The sequence below is a fragment of the Phacochoerus africanus genome, chromosome 1 (assembly GCF_016906955.1).
Source record: "Phacochoerus africanus isolate WHEZ1 chromosome 1, ROS_Pafr_v1, whole genome shotgun sequence".
Taxonomy (NCBI): Eukaryota; Metazoa; Chordata; class Mammalia; order Artiodactyla; family Suidae; genus Phacochoerus; species Phacochoerus africanus.
In genome coordinates, this window is record NC_062544.1 from 265,608,369 (window position 1) to 265,625,726 (window position 17,358).

The window sequence follows — 17,358 nt, forward strand, 5'->3', positions numbered from 1 at the left end:
CTGACCATAGAGCTTTATTTTGACATATCTTTTTGTGGCACTTCAAAAATACTATTTCACCTTCTTTTGGCCGCCATGGTTTCTGATAAGAAATCCACAGTTATTTGAATTATTTTCTCCCACAAATAACACTCATTTAGCAGTTTGATTATGATAGGCCTGCAACATGAGCTTCTTTGTGTTTATCCCATTTGGGTTTCAAGACTATAACTGGTTTTGAATCTGCAGTTTGCCAGTTTGGGAAGTTGTCAGATGCTAATTCTATAGACACAACGATAAGTGTATAGGTATGTTTATGATGGTTATTCTCCTTTCCTTCCTAGATTTTTTTTTTTTTTTGGTCTTTTTGTCCTTTAGGGCTGCAGCCACATAATATGGAGGTTTCCAGGCTAGGGGTCCAATCAGAGCTGTAGTCACCTGCCTATGCTTTGGCCACACAACGCTGGATCCAAGCTGTGTCTGTGACGTGCACCACAGCTCATGGAAATACCAGATCCTTAACTCACTGAGCGAGGCCAGGGATCGAATCTTCATCCTCATGGATTTTAGTCAGGTTTGCTAACAGCTGAGCCATGATGGGAACTCCTTCCTGCCTAGATTTGATGATATCTTGATATTGTCTCACTGATAAAGCTCTGTTAATTTTTTTATTTAATATTTTCTCCTTCTGTTTTAAACATTGAACAATTCTTCTTGGTAATTCTTCAAGTTCAGAAATTCCTCTGTCATATCCATTCAGCACATCCAGTAATCTCTTTGTTATTATAAAGTTAATTCTAATAATTTTTGTTATTATAAAGTTAGTCCTAATATTTAGTCATTTATTTTTAATACATTGCAGTATTTTACAAAGATTATATTTCCATTTATTTCAAAAAGGATCTCCCTTATTCTTTAGAAAATGTTTAAAATAGTTGCTTGAAAATAATTTTTAGATAAAAAATATATCAACATATCATTGACATTTAACATTAACATAAGATTTTCCTAGTTCCTTATAGACCAAATATTTTTAGATTATATCTTGGATTTTGAATATTATGTTATGAGATTCTGAGTTTTATTTCAGTCCTTTGGAGAATGGTGATATTATTTTCATAGGTAATCAATTTATTTACATTCAGGCCACTTATTTTGACCAGCCTTCTGTGTTTTGTAGATTAAAAATCAGTTTCACTTTCAAAGCTTTTGCAGTAATTTTCACATCTGACTCACATGTGAATTAGTGGCCATAACAGGACCTGTGTAATAGGCTATCTCTTAGTTCAATTCTTTAAGTCTTAGAACTGTTTAAGATTATATCCGCAGCTTAGGGCTGAGCTCAGTATTTCATAAATAACTTGATGTGGTTCCTTTTCCAATCTCTTCCTACTTTTTGCTCTCTCACCTAATTGCCTATTCTTTGAGTCTTCACTTTTTAGTCTTCTAATCAGAAAGCTACGGTTTAATCCCCTCTCTGCCACACATATGACCTCATTCAGGGTCAACTAGCCAGAGGAAAGAAAAGGGGAAAAGCAGTAGGTTCTTGCTTTCTCTCTTGGGATCATAACACTTTCAAATAAACAAGAAGATTTTGCTCCCTCTCAGACACTTGCAAGGCTCCCACCTCCACCCCAATTATCATGGCCAGATAAACTCCTTCCTGCTTCTTTCACCTGAGCTAGAAGACAAGACATCTCTTGGACCCCTTTCAGGGCATGTTGATTTCTACTTCTGTTTTTGAGCTGCCTTCAGTCCAGGGGGTTCTGAAGAAAAAAAAAGTTTTCTGATAGATTGTCTCCTAGTATTTCAAATTCAGATATTCTTCTTTTGTTAATGATTTTTATTTTTTCCATTATAGTTGTATTCAGTGTTCTGTCAATTTCTACTGTATGGCAAAGTGACTCCCCCACACATATACATGTACATTCTTTATATATATATACATTATTTTTCTCACATTATCCTCCGTCGTGTTCCATCATATGTGACTAGATATAATTCACTGTTTTTCCTACTATCAATATGCCTGCTACTATTTCTATTTCAGAATCCTCAAACCAATTTTCCATATATTTTGTCTAAGTGTTATAGACAAACGAGTGACAGAGGCAAGAAACGAGGTTACTCCAGTTTACCCAGAGCTAAAACTCTGTAATATTGTCTTTAAACTTGTTGACATGTATGAAATCATAGGTTTGTTTCTCATTTTTTAACTCTAAAGAATTAATAGAGACATTAACTGAAAAGATGTGTAGCAGCTCATTTTTGATTATTACTCTATCACTCCAGAATGACTTTAGCTCACTTTGTAGGATAAGCTCAGTCTATTTATTGACTTTGACAGTAGTATATTTAAGATAAAATATATCTAATTTAATTGATGGGGCAAAATTAAAAGATTTATAGGGAAAAAAAGAAAAGAGACTGCAACTCTTCTTCCTTTTTGCTGTCACAGATGATCTAACAAAACATTATTATGTTGCCTTTTAAAAGGCATAATTCTCTAGTAATGTTCTGAAACTTTCATATTGTTAATCACAAGATGTGCTCTGCAAAAGGATAAAAATAGTTGACTCTAAAGTGAAATTTTCCCTCAAGATGTCTAAAAGCTTCAGAATTTTTTGACTTAATGGATCGTCCATACTGGCCTTTTATTTAATGTTGGCCTTTTACTTAATGATTTATCTCTTACTGGAGAAACAAAAGAAAATGAAAGCAATGTTTTCCATGCTTTCAACTGTAATTTTTTACCTGAATTTTCTTAAAGAAGATTTTATTTGGGAATTATTTTTCTTGTAAGCATTCAGCTATAAATTAACTTTCTTCTATGAAAATGATTAATTTTAGTTTTCCTTGCTGTATTTTCTTATTTGCTCATTTATTTATTTATTTTTTATAAAAATAATCCACTGTTGAAATAGAGGATTGCATAATTACCACCAAGGGCAATTTGGAATATCTAACTTAGTCTTCTTCAATCAAAATTATATATTTACTCTTGACATATCAGTTTCCATGATAATTGATTGTAGCATTGAATGCAGTAAAGATTGTCATAAATAACTATTTGACCATACATTTGGGTGACCAATAGTTTATGTACAGGGCAGATGTCTGTGTAATTTGAACAAGAGTAAAGACATTTTCTACATAGTGACATGAATATATTCCTTACATGTATCATTAACTTGAGAATAAAAGTATGAAGGATATAGTTTGTAAAAAGAAGGAAACATGAAAATGTGTGTTAATATTTTCATAAAGAAATAGAAGTAATTAATAAAGTGATTTATGAAGAAAAGGGTTAGGTCAATAATTCTATTTCTATCTATTTCATTGCACTTTTTAAGCTGTGATCTAGTTTAAAAGTCAAATTAAAAGAACACAAAAATCAGATTTATTTGGTAAAAACTTGAAAAATAAAGAAAAACATTATGGCAAGAATGGAGCAAAATTTCAATTAATACTTTCTCATTCTTTTGTACTTATTGTTCACTGAAAGTAATATTTATTTGCCTGAATTTCTCAGGTCTTTTGTATTATGGTTCACTAAGAATTGAACTTGAAATGGCAATGGAAATTTTTCCCTTGAATTTTTTGAAAGCAACATAATAGGCCAGTTTGATCCTCACTGTTTTATAATCTGATGGTATCAAACAAAACTCTGCTTTCCTCAGATGGATATGATTTTAAAATTCAGTGCTTATCAGATAATAGTAATCATGTTACCACTTTATTGTACTCACAAATTAGGAACAAATATGTGGAAAATGCCTACCAATTTGTTACTAATTCTCAATCAAGTACATAAAAATATTGATTAAATTCTGTAGCAAGGCAGTGATACTAAGTAGGCTAACACTCAAGATTAGAAAAAGACTAATCATATTTACATGAAAAGAACTAATTACATGCATTTAGTTTACTTTAACCAATGAGCTATACTTTCGTTCAAAATGTAATTATATAGGAGTTCCCGTTCCTTGGCTAGGCAGAAACAAATCTGACTAGCATCCATGAGGACTCAGATTCGATCCTGGGCCTCACTCAGTGGGTTAAGCATTCAGCATTGTTGTGAGCTGTGGCATAGGTCACAGAAGCGGCTTGGATCTCGAGTTGCTGTGGCTGTGGCATAGGCAGCAGCTACAGCTGATTCAACCCCTAGCCTGGAAACCTCCCTATGCTGCTGGTGCGAGCCTAACGTATAAAAGACCAAAAAGAATAAATTATACAATTAATTTGTTTTTGTGTCAATCATTTGATATTTTGCATGTGTTAAATTTTATGTGTTTTGAGTTCCAAAAAAAACCTATTCCTATTAAATAGTACTTTAAATTGACCAGCTCCATAAATGTGGAATGAAAGATTAATGCAAGTAACCAGAACAAATATTAATGAAAATTGAGGGATGTTAGATGATGTAATAGCCTATGCAGCAGCAATAAAGAGCTGCATAATTAAATGAAGAAAAAAGGTACATGTGAAATCATTGATGCCTGATATGACCATTGGAAATAGAAAAACATCAAAATCATGATGGGAATTCATTTTTCATAATTTAAATATATTTTTGTATAAGCAGTGTCTATGTGATATTAGAACACCAATCTTTTTCAAAATGATACTATAAGCAATTGAGTATGTGAAAAATTGCTGAAGAAGTAAGTTACAAAACAAAGATACTTACTTCCTTGTCAAAGGAGGAGTCTTAGAATTATTTTGAAAATACTGCAGTTTTCTAGCATCCTTGTGTTATATGAATCAACTTTGCAAATGTGGTTTCCCAGTTGTTTAGTTCCCTCTTCATGTTTATATGCAAGGGAAATAGTAATAACTTCATTGATAAAGGTATGGAAAGAATTGAGGAAATAAACTAAGTTTATTGTTGTCCATATATACTTAGAATAACACTATAGAATGTTAAAGCAACAAGGTACTTTTGTGTTAACCTGGTTCATTTAAGTCTCTTGGCCAAGGATTGAGATATCTTACACTTTTTTCCTTTTTTAATCCTTCAATTTCGTGGTGAAATATTCATAACATAAAATTAACCACTTTAACCATTTTTGGGGCTTTGTTTTTTTTTTGTTTTTTTTTTTAGGGCCACACCCAGGGCATATGGAGGTTTCCAGGCTAGGGGTCCAGTCAGAGCTCCAGCTGCTGGCCTAGGCCACAGCCACAGCCAAACCAGATCCAAGACGCATTGCAACCTACACCACAGCTCATGGCAATGCCGGATCCTTAACCTACTGAGCAAGACCAGGGATTGAACCCGCAACCTCATGGTTCCTACTTGGATTTGTTTCTGCTGTGCCATGACGGGAACTCCCACTGTAACCATTTTAAGTGTACAGTTATGTGGTGTTATATACTCTTACAACGTGCAACATTCACCACCACCTATCTCCTTAACTCTTTTAATCTTGCAAAACTGAAACACTATACACATTTGACAATAACTTCCATTCCCCTCTCCCTCCATTCTCTAGCAACCACCATTCCACTTTTTGTATCTATGATTTTGACTTCTCTAAGTGCATAAAAAATGGAATTATAGAGCATTTGTCTTTATGTAGCTGATTTATTTCACTTAGCATAGTGTCTTCAAGTTTCATTCATGTTGTAGCATATGTCAGAATTTTCCTTCTTTTTAAAGGCCGAATAATATTCCAGTTTATGGGCACATGAAAAATTGTGCTTATCTATTCATTAATCAATGGACATTTGAGTTTCTTCCACTTTTTAAATATTATGAATAATGCTGCCATGAACATGGATGTACAAATAGCTCTGAGACTTTGCTTGCAATTCTTTTAGCTATATACCCACAAGTGAAATTGCTGAATCACATGACAATTGTGTTTTTAAGTTTTTGAGAAACTAGCATACTGTTTTCCATATTCCATTCTACCAACAATTCAAAAATTCCAATTTCTACATATCCGCACTAACATTTGCTATTTTATTATTAGTTTTTAAATGGTAGTCTTTTTAGTAGATGTGAGGTGGTATTTCATTGTAGTTATCACTTGCAGTTCTCCAAGGATGATGTTGAGCATCTTTTATATGCTTATTGTCCATTTGTGCATCTACTTTAGAGAAATGTATACTTGAATCCTCTTGCTCATTTTTTGAGTTGTGTATTTTTTGTTGAGTTTTAGGAGTTCTCATATTCTGGATATTAATCCATTATAAGATATGCAATTTATAAATATCTCCACCATACTGTGTGTTACCTTTATTACTCTATTTTCACTTTTTTTTTTTGCCTAAAACTTTGTATCATATTCAAGAAAGCTTTGCCAGATCCAGTATCCTGAAGCTCTTGCCCTGTATTTTTTTTTTCAAAGTGTTTTGTAGTTTTTAGATCTGATACCTTTTAAATTCATTTTTGTATATGGTGTTAGATAATGGTCCTACTTTCTTTTGCTTGTGGATTTCTAGTATTCCCAGAACCGTTTGTTGAAAAGACTTTTTTTCCCACATGCAATAATCTTGGAACCCTTGTCAAAAAACATTTGACAATACATATGACTATTTATTTCTGGGACTTTTATTTATTTTATTCATCTATTATCTTATTGATCTATATATCTGTCTTTATGTCAATACCACATTGTTTTGATCACTGTAGCTTTGTAATAAGTTCTAAAATCAGAAAGTCTAAGTCCTCCAGCTTTATACTTCTTTGAAAGATTGCTTTGACTAATTGAAGTCTCTTGAGATTTCATATGAAATTTAGAATGTTTTTTTCTATTTCCTCAAAAAATAACATTCAATTTGGATATGGATTGCACTGAATTTGTAGATAACGTTGGGTAGTATTAACATCTTAATACTATTAAATCTTCCAATCAGTGAACATGGGATATATTTGTATGCTTTATGTCTTTAATTTCTTTCAGCAGTGTTTTTTAGTTGTCACTGTGCAAGTTTAGCTTCCTTGGTTAATTCCTAAGTATATTATTCTTTTGGATGCTATTGTAAATGGAATTTTTTTGTATATTAAATTTCAGACTGTTCATTATAAATGTGTAGAAATGCAGTTGATTTTGTGTGGTTTAATCTTCTACTTTACTGAATTCATTTTTTATAATCTGCTTTACTGAATTAATTTTTATTTCTAAATTTTTTTTTTGTGGAATTCTCAGGTTTTTCTACATACAAGATTATATCATCTGTAAAGAGATATAACTTAACTTCTTCCTTTCCAACGTGGTTGTCTTTAATAGAATTTCTAGGACCATGTTGAGTAGAAATGATAAAGTAGGTATCATCTCCTTGTTCCCAATCTTAGAGGAAACACATTCAGGTTTTCAGCATTATCATGGTTTTTTGTGGCCTTTTCATATATAGCTTTTACTATGTAGATGTAATTTCGTTCTAATCCTATTTTTTTTAGTATTTTACATGCAAAGTATTGAATGTTGTCAAATACTTTTTCTGCATTGAAATTATCATAATTTTTCTTCTTTTTTCCCTCATTCTGTTAATGTGAGATATTACATTCATTGATTTTTACATATTGAACTATCTTGGATTCCAGGAATAAATCCTATTGATCATGCTGTAAAATCATTTTAATGTACTGCTGAATTCAGTTTGCTTATATTTTTGAAGGGTTTTTGTATCAATGTTTATAAAAGATACTGCTTGTAGTTTTATTTTTTGTGGTATCTTTTTTTCTGGTTTTGTCATCAGAGTAATGCTGGCCTAAATAGAATGGCTTAGGGAGTATGTTCTCTTTAATTTTTGAAAAAGTTTGAGAAGGATTGGCATTAGTTCTTCTTTAAATGTTTGTTAGAATTCACAAATTAAGCCATTAGGTCTAGGGCTTTAGTTTGTCAATTTTTGATTACTGATTCAGTCTCCTTACTAGTTACATGTCTACTCTGAATTTCAATTTCTTCATGAATCATTTTTGATATGTTTTGTGTTTCTAGGAATTTGTCCATTTCTTCTAGGGTATCCAATTACTAATAGTGTCTTCTTATAATCCTTTGTTTTTATTCCTTCAGAATTTTTAATAATATTATATTCATTTGTGATTTTAATAATTTGACTTTTCTCTTTTTTAGTTTTAGTCTATCTAGCTAAATTCCATCAATTGTGCTGAACTTTTTAATATACCAATTTTTTGTTTCATTATTATTATTATTATTTTTGTCTTTTTGCCTTTTCTAGGGCCGCTTCCCTCAGCATATGGAGGTTCCCAGGCTAGGGGTCGAATCAGAGCTGTAGCCGCTGGCCTACATCATAGCCACAGCAACGCAGGATCCAAGCCACGTCTGTGACCTACACCACAGCTCACAGCAATGCTGGATCCTTAACCCACTGAGCAAGGCCAGGGATTGAACCTGCAACCTCATGGTTCCTAGTCGGATTTGTTAACCACTGCGCTACGATGGGAACTCCTGATTCATTCCTTTTTTTTGGTCTATCCTCATTTTTTAAAAAAATTGTTCTAATAGTTTAACTTCCTTCCACTAGATTTGATTGAGTTTACTCTTTAATTCCAGTTCCTTAGATTAAGTTTAATTTGTGGCATAATATATGGACTATCCTGGAAAATGTCTATATGCACTTGAAAAGAATGTGTTTCAGTAGAGTGTTCTATACATGTGTGAAAACTTGGGGTATTGTGTTATATAAGGCCTCTATTTCCTTACTTATCTTCTATCTGCTCATTCAATCCATTATCAAGACTTCAATATCTCCAATTGTAATTAGAACCATATCTTTCTTCAGTTCTGTCAATTTTTGCTTCATATATTTTTGGTCTATTTTTAAGAGCAGAACTGTTTAAAATTATATTTTTGTGATGTATTGAAACATTTATTAATATATAATGCTTTTTTTCCTCTTGTAAATTTTTTGTTTTAAAGTCTGTTTTGCCTATTTGTACAGTCACACTTTTTTGATTATTATAGCTTTCTTTTTAATTTTCAATCTATTTGTTTCTTTGTATCTACAGTGAGTCTCCTGCAAATAGGATATAAATTTGTCATGTATTTTTAGCCATTCTGTAAATCTCTTGTCTATTTATTGGAAAGTTTAATCTATTTAAAATAATTTTTTATAAGGAAGGACTTCTATCATTTCACTGTTTTCTAAATTTCTTACAGATTTTTTTGCCTCTCATTTTGTATATCACTATTCTTTTGTTTAGTAGATTTTTTTATAATGAAATTTTAAAACTATTTTCTCATTCCTTTTTATGTCTATTCAATATCTGTTTTCCTTGTGTATATTGGTGGTACTGCACTTAACATCCTAAAGTTATAACAGTCTGATTTGAATTTATATCAGCTTAATTGTAATAGCATACATTTCATCTTGCAGGACTCCCTTGAGCATTTCTTGCAGAGCAGGTCTAGTGGTAACAAATTCCCTCAGCTTTTACTTATCTGGAATATCTTAATTTCTCACTCACTGTTTAAAGGCAATTTTTCTAGGATATAAGTTTCTTGGTTGAAAAGTTTTTGTTTTTTGTTTCTTTTTTTCTTTTAGCACTTTGAATATATTGACCTACTGCAATCTGTCCTCCAAAGTTTTTGATGCAACATCTGCTGATGATTATTGAGGATTCCTTGTATGTGATGAATCATTCCTCTCTTGCTGCTTTCCAAGATTTTCTCTCTGCCTTTGGCTTTGAAAGTTTTCCCTTAATGTGTCTTGGCCCCATCCTCTTGGAATTCATATTATTTGTAGTTTTTTTAGTTTCTTGGGTGTTTATATTTGTGGATACAATTTTCAACCATAATTTATTCAGCTATGCACTCTATCCCTTTCTTTTTCACTTTTCTTCTGGGACTCCCACTATGTGATTATTGGCCATCTTGATTGCATCCTAGTGATCTCTTAGGCTGTATTCATTTTTCTTGAATCTTTTGTCTCTCTGTTCCTCATATTCAAGCATTTTCATTGCCTTATTTTGTGCTCAGTATTCTTCTGCTTGCTCAAATCTGCCTGTGAATCCCTATAATGAATTCTTTTTTTCAGTTATTGTACTTGTAAGTTCCAGTATTTCTTTTTGTCTTCTTTTTAGGTTTTCTAAATCTTTATAAATACTTACATTTTCTTCACACATTGTTTCCTTGAGTTTCTTCACTTCTTCTTTTGGTTCTTTGAACATCTTTAAGATAATTGTTTTAAAGTCTTTATCTGGCATATCTTTCCTAAGGTCTTTTTGAGGAACAGTTTCTGTTGATTTATTATTTTTTCTTTTGAATGGGCCATACTCAATATTTTTTGTGTACCTTGTGACTTTTTGCTAAAAATTGGGCATTTGAACCTGTTAAGTGGTTACAGACTTGCAATCCTAGGTTTTATTGCTATTGATTATTATTACTTTCTTTTATTGTAGTCTATCTCTGTGCCAAAGATCAATCTGAGGTGTAAACTTAAGTTATCCTCAGGTATTTTCTAAACCTGCATCTTTCTATGCACATGCAAGGTCACTTTCTAATATGTACAGTACATGTATTTTTTTTTTTAGGGCCACACCTGTGGCGAATGGAGGCTAGGGGTCCAATTGGAACTGCAGTTGCAGGCTTACACTACAGCCACAGCAACACCAGATCTGAGATGCATCTGCAACCTACTCCACAGATTGCAGCAACACTGTGTCCTTAACCCACTGAGCAAGGTCAGGGATCAAAACCACCTCTCATGGACTCTAAGTCAGGTTCTTAACCTGCTGAGTCACAGTAGGAACTCATATGCTGTTGTTTTTTGAATATCCTGAACTTTAATGTCTGGCTCCCAAAATGGTGAAAAGAGAAAAATGAAAGTAGCAGCCTTTTAAAGCCCCTGGATCTCACAATTGAGGGGGTACAACATCAGTGGTACTATCTCTTCACCTGTACCCCTGTGATCAAAAACATCAATGCACAGATCCTTGATATCAGTATGACAAAGTCCTTTCTGCCTGTCCTGGCTTTCTGTGTGCAACCTACCCCAGTAATATGTGCATACCTGCCTGCCTCAGATGGGGAGGTGGATCGGTAGCTGCTACTGCACTAACAGGTGAAATTGACCACTATGAATCACAATTTATTGTCCATGTCTTTTCCTGGAAGTTTCAAGGATTCAATAGATTCCATAGTTCTAAGATAATTACTTGAGACAGGTTCTACCAGTGCAATTGTTGTGTAGGTATGGAGACAGATGCCTGGTGCTTCCTACTCTGTCTCCTCTAAGTCCTCTCTTATGTGAATGTCTGTTATACAACCTTAAAAGTGAAAGCAAGGGAAAGGTAAATGTGAATATATATGATGATCTATATTTAGGCCAGATCTGAATATGAATTACAGAAGAGTTGCTTTTCTAACATTAGTAGAGTGGATTTTGTTATCCTTATCTTGAATAAATTTGGAGAGATTGTTGGTATTGGTTAACCAGAACCATACAAGTAATTTATGGTTTGTTCCATGTTCTTTATCCACCAAGAAATATTTCAAGAGAACAGGTAGAGGAAAAGACTGCATGATATAGAAGATACATAGAATTACCGCATGCCACTATTGGTGAAGGAGAATTAAGATTTTAAATTAGTGATGTCTTTGGTGCCTAAACAGCCAATGAGGGAAATTATAACTTGAAGATGAACAAAAGCCACCATGTAAACTTCTTGAAGCAAAAGTGTGAAAACCAAAACTTACCAGAAAGCATTAACTACTTAACATATATAGAATATGAATCTTGGTACAATGAATAAAACTAGATGTTTCTGATACAGTCAATGCCAAAAAAATAGCATTTTAAAAAGTTAAAAGAGTAGAAGTTTTTCTTGCAAAAGAAAAATACATTTGAATAAAACGTAATTGTAATAGCTTTTAACCATGGCTAACAAACTGAACATCTCGACATCTGAACTAGTGAAAACCTTTGCAGATTTTGATACTATTATTCTGTAGAATAGTTCTGGAATTACTCTTCAAAGTGTACCTCAAAGTAGATCTACATATACAATATAAAATTTTTCTGCTAATCTACACTACAGATAAGAACATATATATCTTTAGTAGAGTTAACATCATAAAATGGATATTAAGCTTCATAGCTTAAGAATACTATTTTTATTATATCCAGATCTGGCTGGACTCACTACTGTGGTACAGATTTGATCTCTGATCCAGGAACTTCTGCCAAAAGAAAACCCTCTTTATTGTTATAATAAAAATAGTATTCTTAAGATACATTTATAAATAATAAAAGAAAAAGCAATACATGTCATTTAAAATATTTTATTCCATAATTATACGAGAAGGAAAATAGGATACAGAAAGTCAAGTTTCAATGATGTAAAATGCAGAGGTAATATCTGAAAGATATTACTAGTAATTATTATTTTACTTTGCAGATAACATATCAGGTCCTATGCCTTGTGTCTAAATTCATAAAGGCAGAAACTTTATTGTGCTTAATTACTAAAACACATATCAGTTCCTGCCCCACCATCAATTGCAATAATGCCGCATTAATGCTGACCTGAATACTATTGTAGAGATATTTAATTGTAATCACACTTTAAAGTGCTGGTCTGGTCATGTTGTTTAGGATATGTTAAAATCAAATATATTAAATAATTAATTGTATGAATATTGTTTTGTGCGATTCAAAATAATAAAATTGTACATTAAATAAAAATTTATTCTTTACTTTGAAACCTAGCTTCTGTTATGGATAGCATTGATTTGTTTATGCAAACAGTACATTTAAGTAACAGTTTCAACATGTTGAAAGAAAAAGTGCAGCATATACAGTTTTTGCAATGTAATTAGTTACAAATTGGGGAAGCCTAATTTTAAAATCGAATTGTTCATGAAAATCTATTGCATACTCTCAATTAAGCAGTTTCTCTTCATAAAATGTTCTATAGTTGTTTGAAGAAATTAAATGTAGTTAATCAGAAAGAGCATTTTGGTTCGACACTTAATTTGAAAGCCCTGTCTTGAAGCAGTGAGTGATTGCTTATAGAATTACATACAGCAATGAGAACTTAAATAGGAAATCTGCTTATGCTCCAAGTGGATCTCAGTATTGATGTAAGTCAGGGTGGTATTGTCTGTCTTTTTGTCAGAAATAGTTCATAAAGTATGTGTATATGTAAATATAAATGCACATTTGCTAAAATATATAATTTATCATTTAGTTTAATAGATTAAATATAGTAAAATGACATTTATAGCAAATAATTGAATCATACAATAGAAGGCCGATCTATAATTTTAAAGTCGTTTTACTATGGAGTCAAATCAGTCCTAGATACAAGCATAGAAATTAACTATCAAGAGTTAAAGCTTAGCATTAAAAAAAAAAAAGGTAAAATAACATCTCAATGGTATTGATAAAATGGTTTTCGTCTCAGTGTCATCTATATTCGCCTGTTTTTCAGTGCCGCCAGCCATCACGATGCCTCAGAAATCCTTTAATGCCACAGCAGAGAGAGGAGAAGAGATGACATTTTTCTGCAGGGCCTCTGGCTCTCCTGAGCCCAGCATCTCCTGGTACAGGTAGGTTTCACACCTTCATCCCTCTGGCTTGTGTCCATGTTTAAGCTTCTGGAGAAATATTTACAATCTTATTATTTTGTCCAGAAGGAAGACATTGTTTTTGAACTGCAGTGAAAAATGATGATACTTCTGTTTTCAGTTCAGTTGGTTAAATTAAATTTTTAAAGAGAGTTACAGAGTGATCGATCACAAATCAAAGCCTGCACACAGAGCCATGGTCATTCTGTCTAAAAAAAACATGTTGCTGGCCAAAATGGGTCCTGGGCCCAAACATTTTATTGTTACTGCTAGAGACTCTCTAGAAGTGGAAATTGTGCTGTGGATGGCACCACCATTGTACATGTGCACAGCTATATTTTATTAAATATAATTTATATTTTATTATTTATGTACCATATTATTAAGAAAAAACTAATTGTTGAGTTAAATTCCAGTAAATCTAATGTTATATAAAAAAGTTCAAAGAAATCAGTTCTCGGTTCTAAATCTATCATTTTATAGTTTACTTTTATATATTTTTTTGAGTTTTTAAATGCCATTCGATTGGTATTAACATCAAACAGGTATCAAAATATTCCATTCTTTTAAGCTGTGGCTCGCACTGTTAAAAGGGAGACAAAGAATGTTTAAAAATGGACAATCTTTAAAATATGTATTAGTTTTCAGGTTGCTTAAGCAAAGCTACAAATATTTATAGAATCATTTTCATACTTCATAAATCATACAGTATAAGGATAATAACAAGAAAACAGTTAAAAAATATATATTCAATTTGGCAAATGTGTAACTGACAGCATTAACAGCCTGAACCTAGCCAGAACACAGATTGGGATGTAAACCCACTGCTGGGACTCGAACCTGGCCAAAACCCAGACTGGGACTTGAACCCACGTGCCGGAACTTGACCGTGTACAAAATCCAGCTTGAGACTTAAACCCACTTGCCGGGACTCAAACCCAGCCTAAACCTGATAGGGACTTGAACCCACGTTTTAAATTAGCACTCACCCAATGTCTGGCCTTACTGATGTTCAAGTTCTTTATGCCTCTGCACAGAAGGAATTCAGAGAGAGACAAGGTGATAGGCAAGAAATAAATTTATTACATTAGGAGTCTTGTTAGAGATGCAAGCAGGCAGGCAAGGAAGCTCTGCCTCTAGGATCAGGTGGGCTACAGTTTTATCCTTCAAAGGGAGTGGAGGTTGGAAAAGCCTGCCTCTTCCTTTCTGGTAGTAGCAGTTCCTCCTTGGTAGCTCAAAAAGTGTGTATTCAAATCAGCAGAAGGGCAAACTCTTACCCTAGGTCTGAATTCAGGCCTAATCCCATCCCCCACCCAATGACCTGAGGCAATTCTCACACTTGCACTTGTCAAGCAAGCCTGCCTTGTTCTGATGGCTTTTTTGAGCAATTTATTTACTTATGGTGATCTCCCAGTATCCCCTAAGTTTCTCTCATTATCTGTGGTTATTTATTAGGACTTCTAAATCTAACTGTGCCTACTCCATCCCTATCAAATGTGTCCATAATAAGGATTAGGTTTTTAGAAATGGATTTAAGGAAAATAATTGAAATTCAAAACTGCTTTTTATTACTTTCTGAGCATTTACTGATGTTATCTTTGAGTTTCAAATCTTGACTTATCCATTTAGCATAGCAGGTAGCAATAAACAAGATATTTCTTCGGACAGATTTTTTTCTTAGAAGTTCTTTGCAGACAATAATTCCTTTTTGATACATGTTGACTAAAAAAACCCACAGCCTGAAAGTGGAGTCTTAAATTATATTTGGGGTGAAATTAGGACTTAAGCCTGGGAGACCTCCTCTGAGGCAGCCCCAATAAACTTCTCCAAGGCAGTACGGGAAGAGCTAGGATATATAGGAGTTTTTGCAACAAAGGGCAGGAAGCAGGAACAAAAGAGGGCTGGGCTCACTGAAATCATTCTTTTTATATGCACATCAGCTATAGGGGCTAGAATCCTGAGTATTCAGAGGCTGCAGGACTCACTGGCTCTCACTCTTGGAGGTGACTGCATTTACAGATGACCTTGACATTTTTTATCCTTAACTACAGACCAGGTTGAAATACCACCCAAGGAGGAAAATGCGGAATATCAAGATATGGTAACGGTGAGGGGGAAGTGCATGCAACACACACACATCTTACAAAAGTTTGTTGCTGATCTCCTGAAGGTTACTACCAGTCACAAGGAGCAGACATCACCATGAAAGATTTTAGCGTTTTTCTAGATATGAGGAGATGCAAGAATTGGGCACATAAAATCTCCTCCTAAAAATATCTGATCATCTGAAGCCCTGTTCCCGTTTTCCCAGAGCAGAGAGTGTCTCACTCCTGGTTTCCACCCTGAGCTGCATTCAGGGGGTGCCAAGAGTTTGTAGCTGCAGTGGCTCATGTTTTACTCCATGTAGTGGCTGATGGCAAGTGCCAAACTTCAGTTCACATACACTATTGGTATTTTTAAAGGGATTATGCCTCAAGCATTAACATATTCACCCAGATAATTATCCTGTATCTCAGAGACTTCTGGCTTCTAGTGTGTATCCTTAACAGTCAGTATTAGATCTAATCACATCACAAAATAAAGCTCCTCGATCTTTCATTACAATGCACAGATATTGTTCTGGAATCTTATTCTCATCATTTTATCTTTCCAGAGAGAATGACTTTCAGTTTAGAATTCTTTCCTTAAAGTTTAATATTTGTTCAAAATTCTTATATGTGAGTGAAAGTATAATTATCATACAGACTAGAATAACTCAGATTTGTACGCTAATATAACTGAGTAATTTAAATACATAATTTTGCACCTCCCTTTTTTCATATAGAATTAGTTTCATCCTTTGTATGGAATAAAATAATGATTAGTCTAGTCGCTGGATATATAATATATAATGTGGGAGATTGGGAGTATGTAATATTGACCTTGATAGAGATAAAACTAATATTATTACAAGGAAGTTTTATTCTGACATATTTACTGGTAGATGTAGGCATGTTATCTTTGTGGAAAAAAAAAACTCCAATAAGTATTAGGGCAGCAGCTCAAAGAGAAAGATCCAGACACTACCCATTGCATAGAAGTAATATCTCCAAGGGTTATGAGAGAAGCCAATAAAGAAGATGAAGACCAAACATTGAGAAAAAAATAAGAAATAGTCACAAAGAGAGCCAGGAACACTTGCTGACATGGAAACAAAAGTGGAAGTAAAAGCAGAAAGAGCCAAAAACCAATCTAAGGTTAATTTGTCTTCCTTACTGAAGAAGTATTCTTATAAGGAAGTAATTTAATGCCTCGTGTTTTAGGATGTTTTTCTACTCTGGATGGTAGGGGTACAAATTATCCCTGGTCTTTTGTGAGTTCCTGGGATTGCTGTGCTTCATCTTTTCCAATGGTTCTTTACTTAGTTTGGGAAAGCCTTACTGGTGAACAATTGCCGATTAGTACTCAATTAAAGATGGGTTGGAAAACCTCCGCAAATCTCTGTAATTCTTTTTCTTGTGCCTTCTTCTCACATTGTCTTATAGGCAAATGTTAGCCACTTTAAATTTCCCCAACCAAGAATTCTGACTTCCAACACAGATCACCACCTGGTTCTGTTTGGGTTCTTCCTCTTAGAGCCTCAGCCTGGTAACTGTCTTCACGTAGTGAGCAGTGGTGGTCCTCAGATATCACTGTTGTGTGCCACTTGTTGACCATCGATTGAGAACTGTTATTTAACCTGTGTCCAGTGTTTGTGCTGTTTAAAGTGAGAGGTCAAAAGTGGATTTATTCTCCCTTTTATAATTGCTTATAATCAAAGTACAGATTGAGCAAAAATGTGTTTTCCTCAAAATAGTGGCAA

General features: G+C 33.5%; 1 protein-coding gene across 3 annotated transcripts in view; it reads left to right on the plus strand.

Annotated features, from left to right (window-relative positions):
- The window catches only part of NCAM2 (neural cell adhesion molecule 2), a 494,205-nt gene that overhangs the window by 316,767 nt on the left and 160,080 nt on the right, over window positions 1-17,358 (plus strand). For all 3 annotated transcript variants that reach the window (XM_047756284.1, XM_047756302.1, XM_047756292.1), the window contains one exon: window positions 13,382-13,499. In XM_047756284.1, coding sequence (XP_047612240.1) covers window positions 13,382-13,499 — 118 coding nt within the window. The remainder of the gene's footprint in view (window positions 1-13,381; window positions 13,500-17,358) is intronic.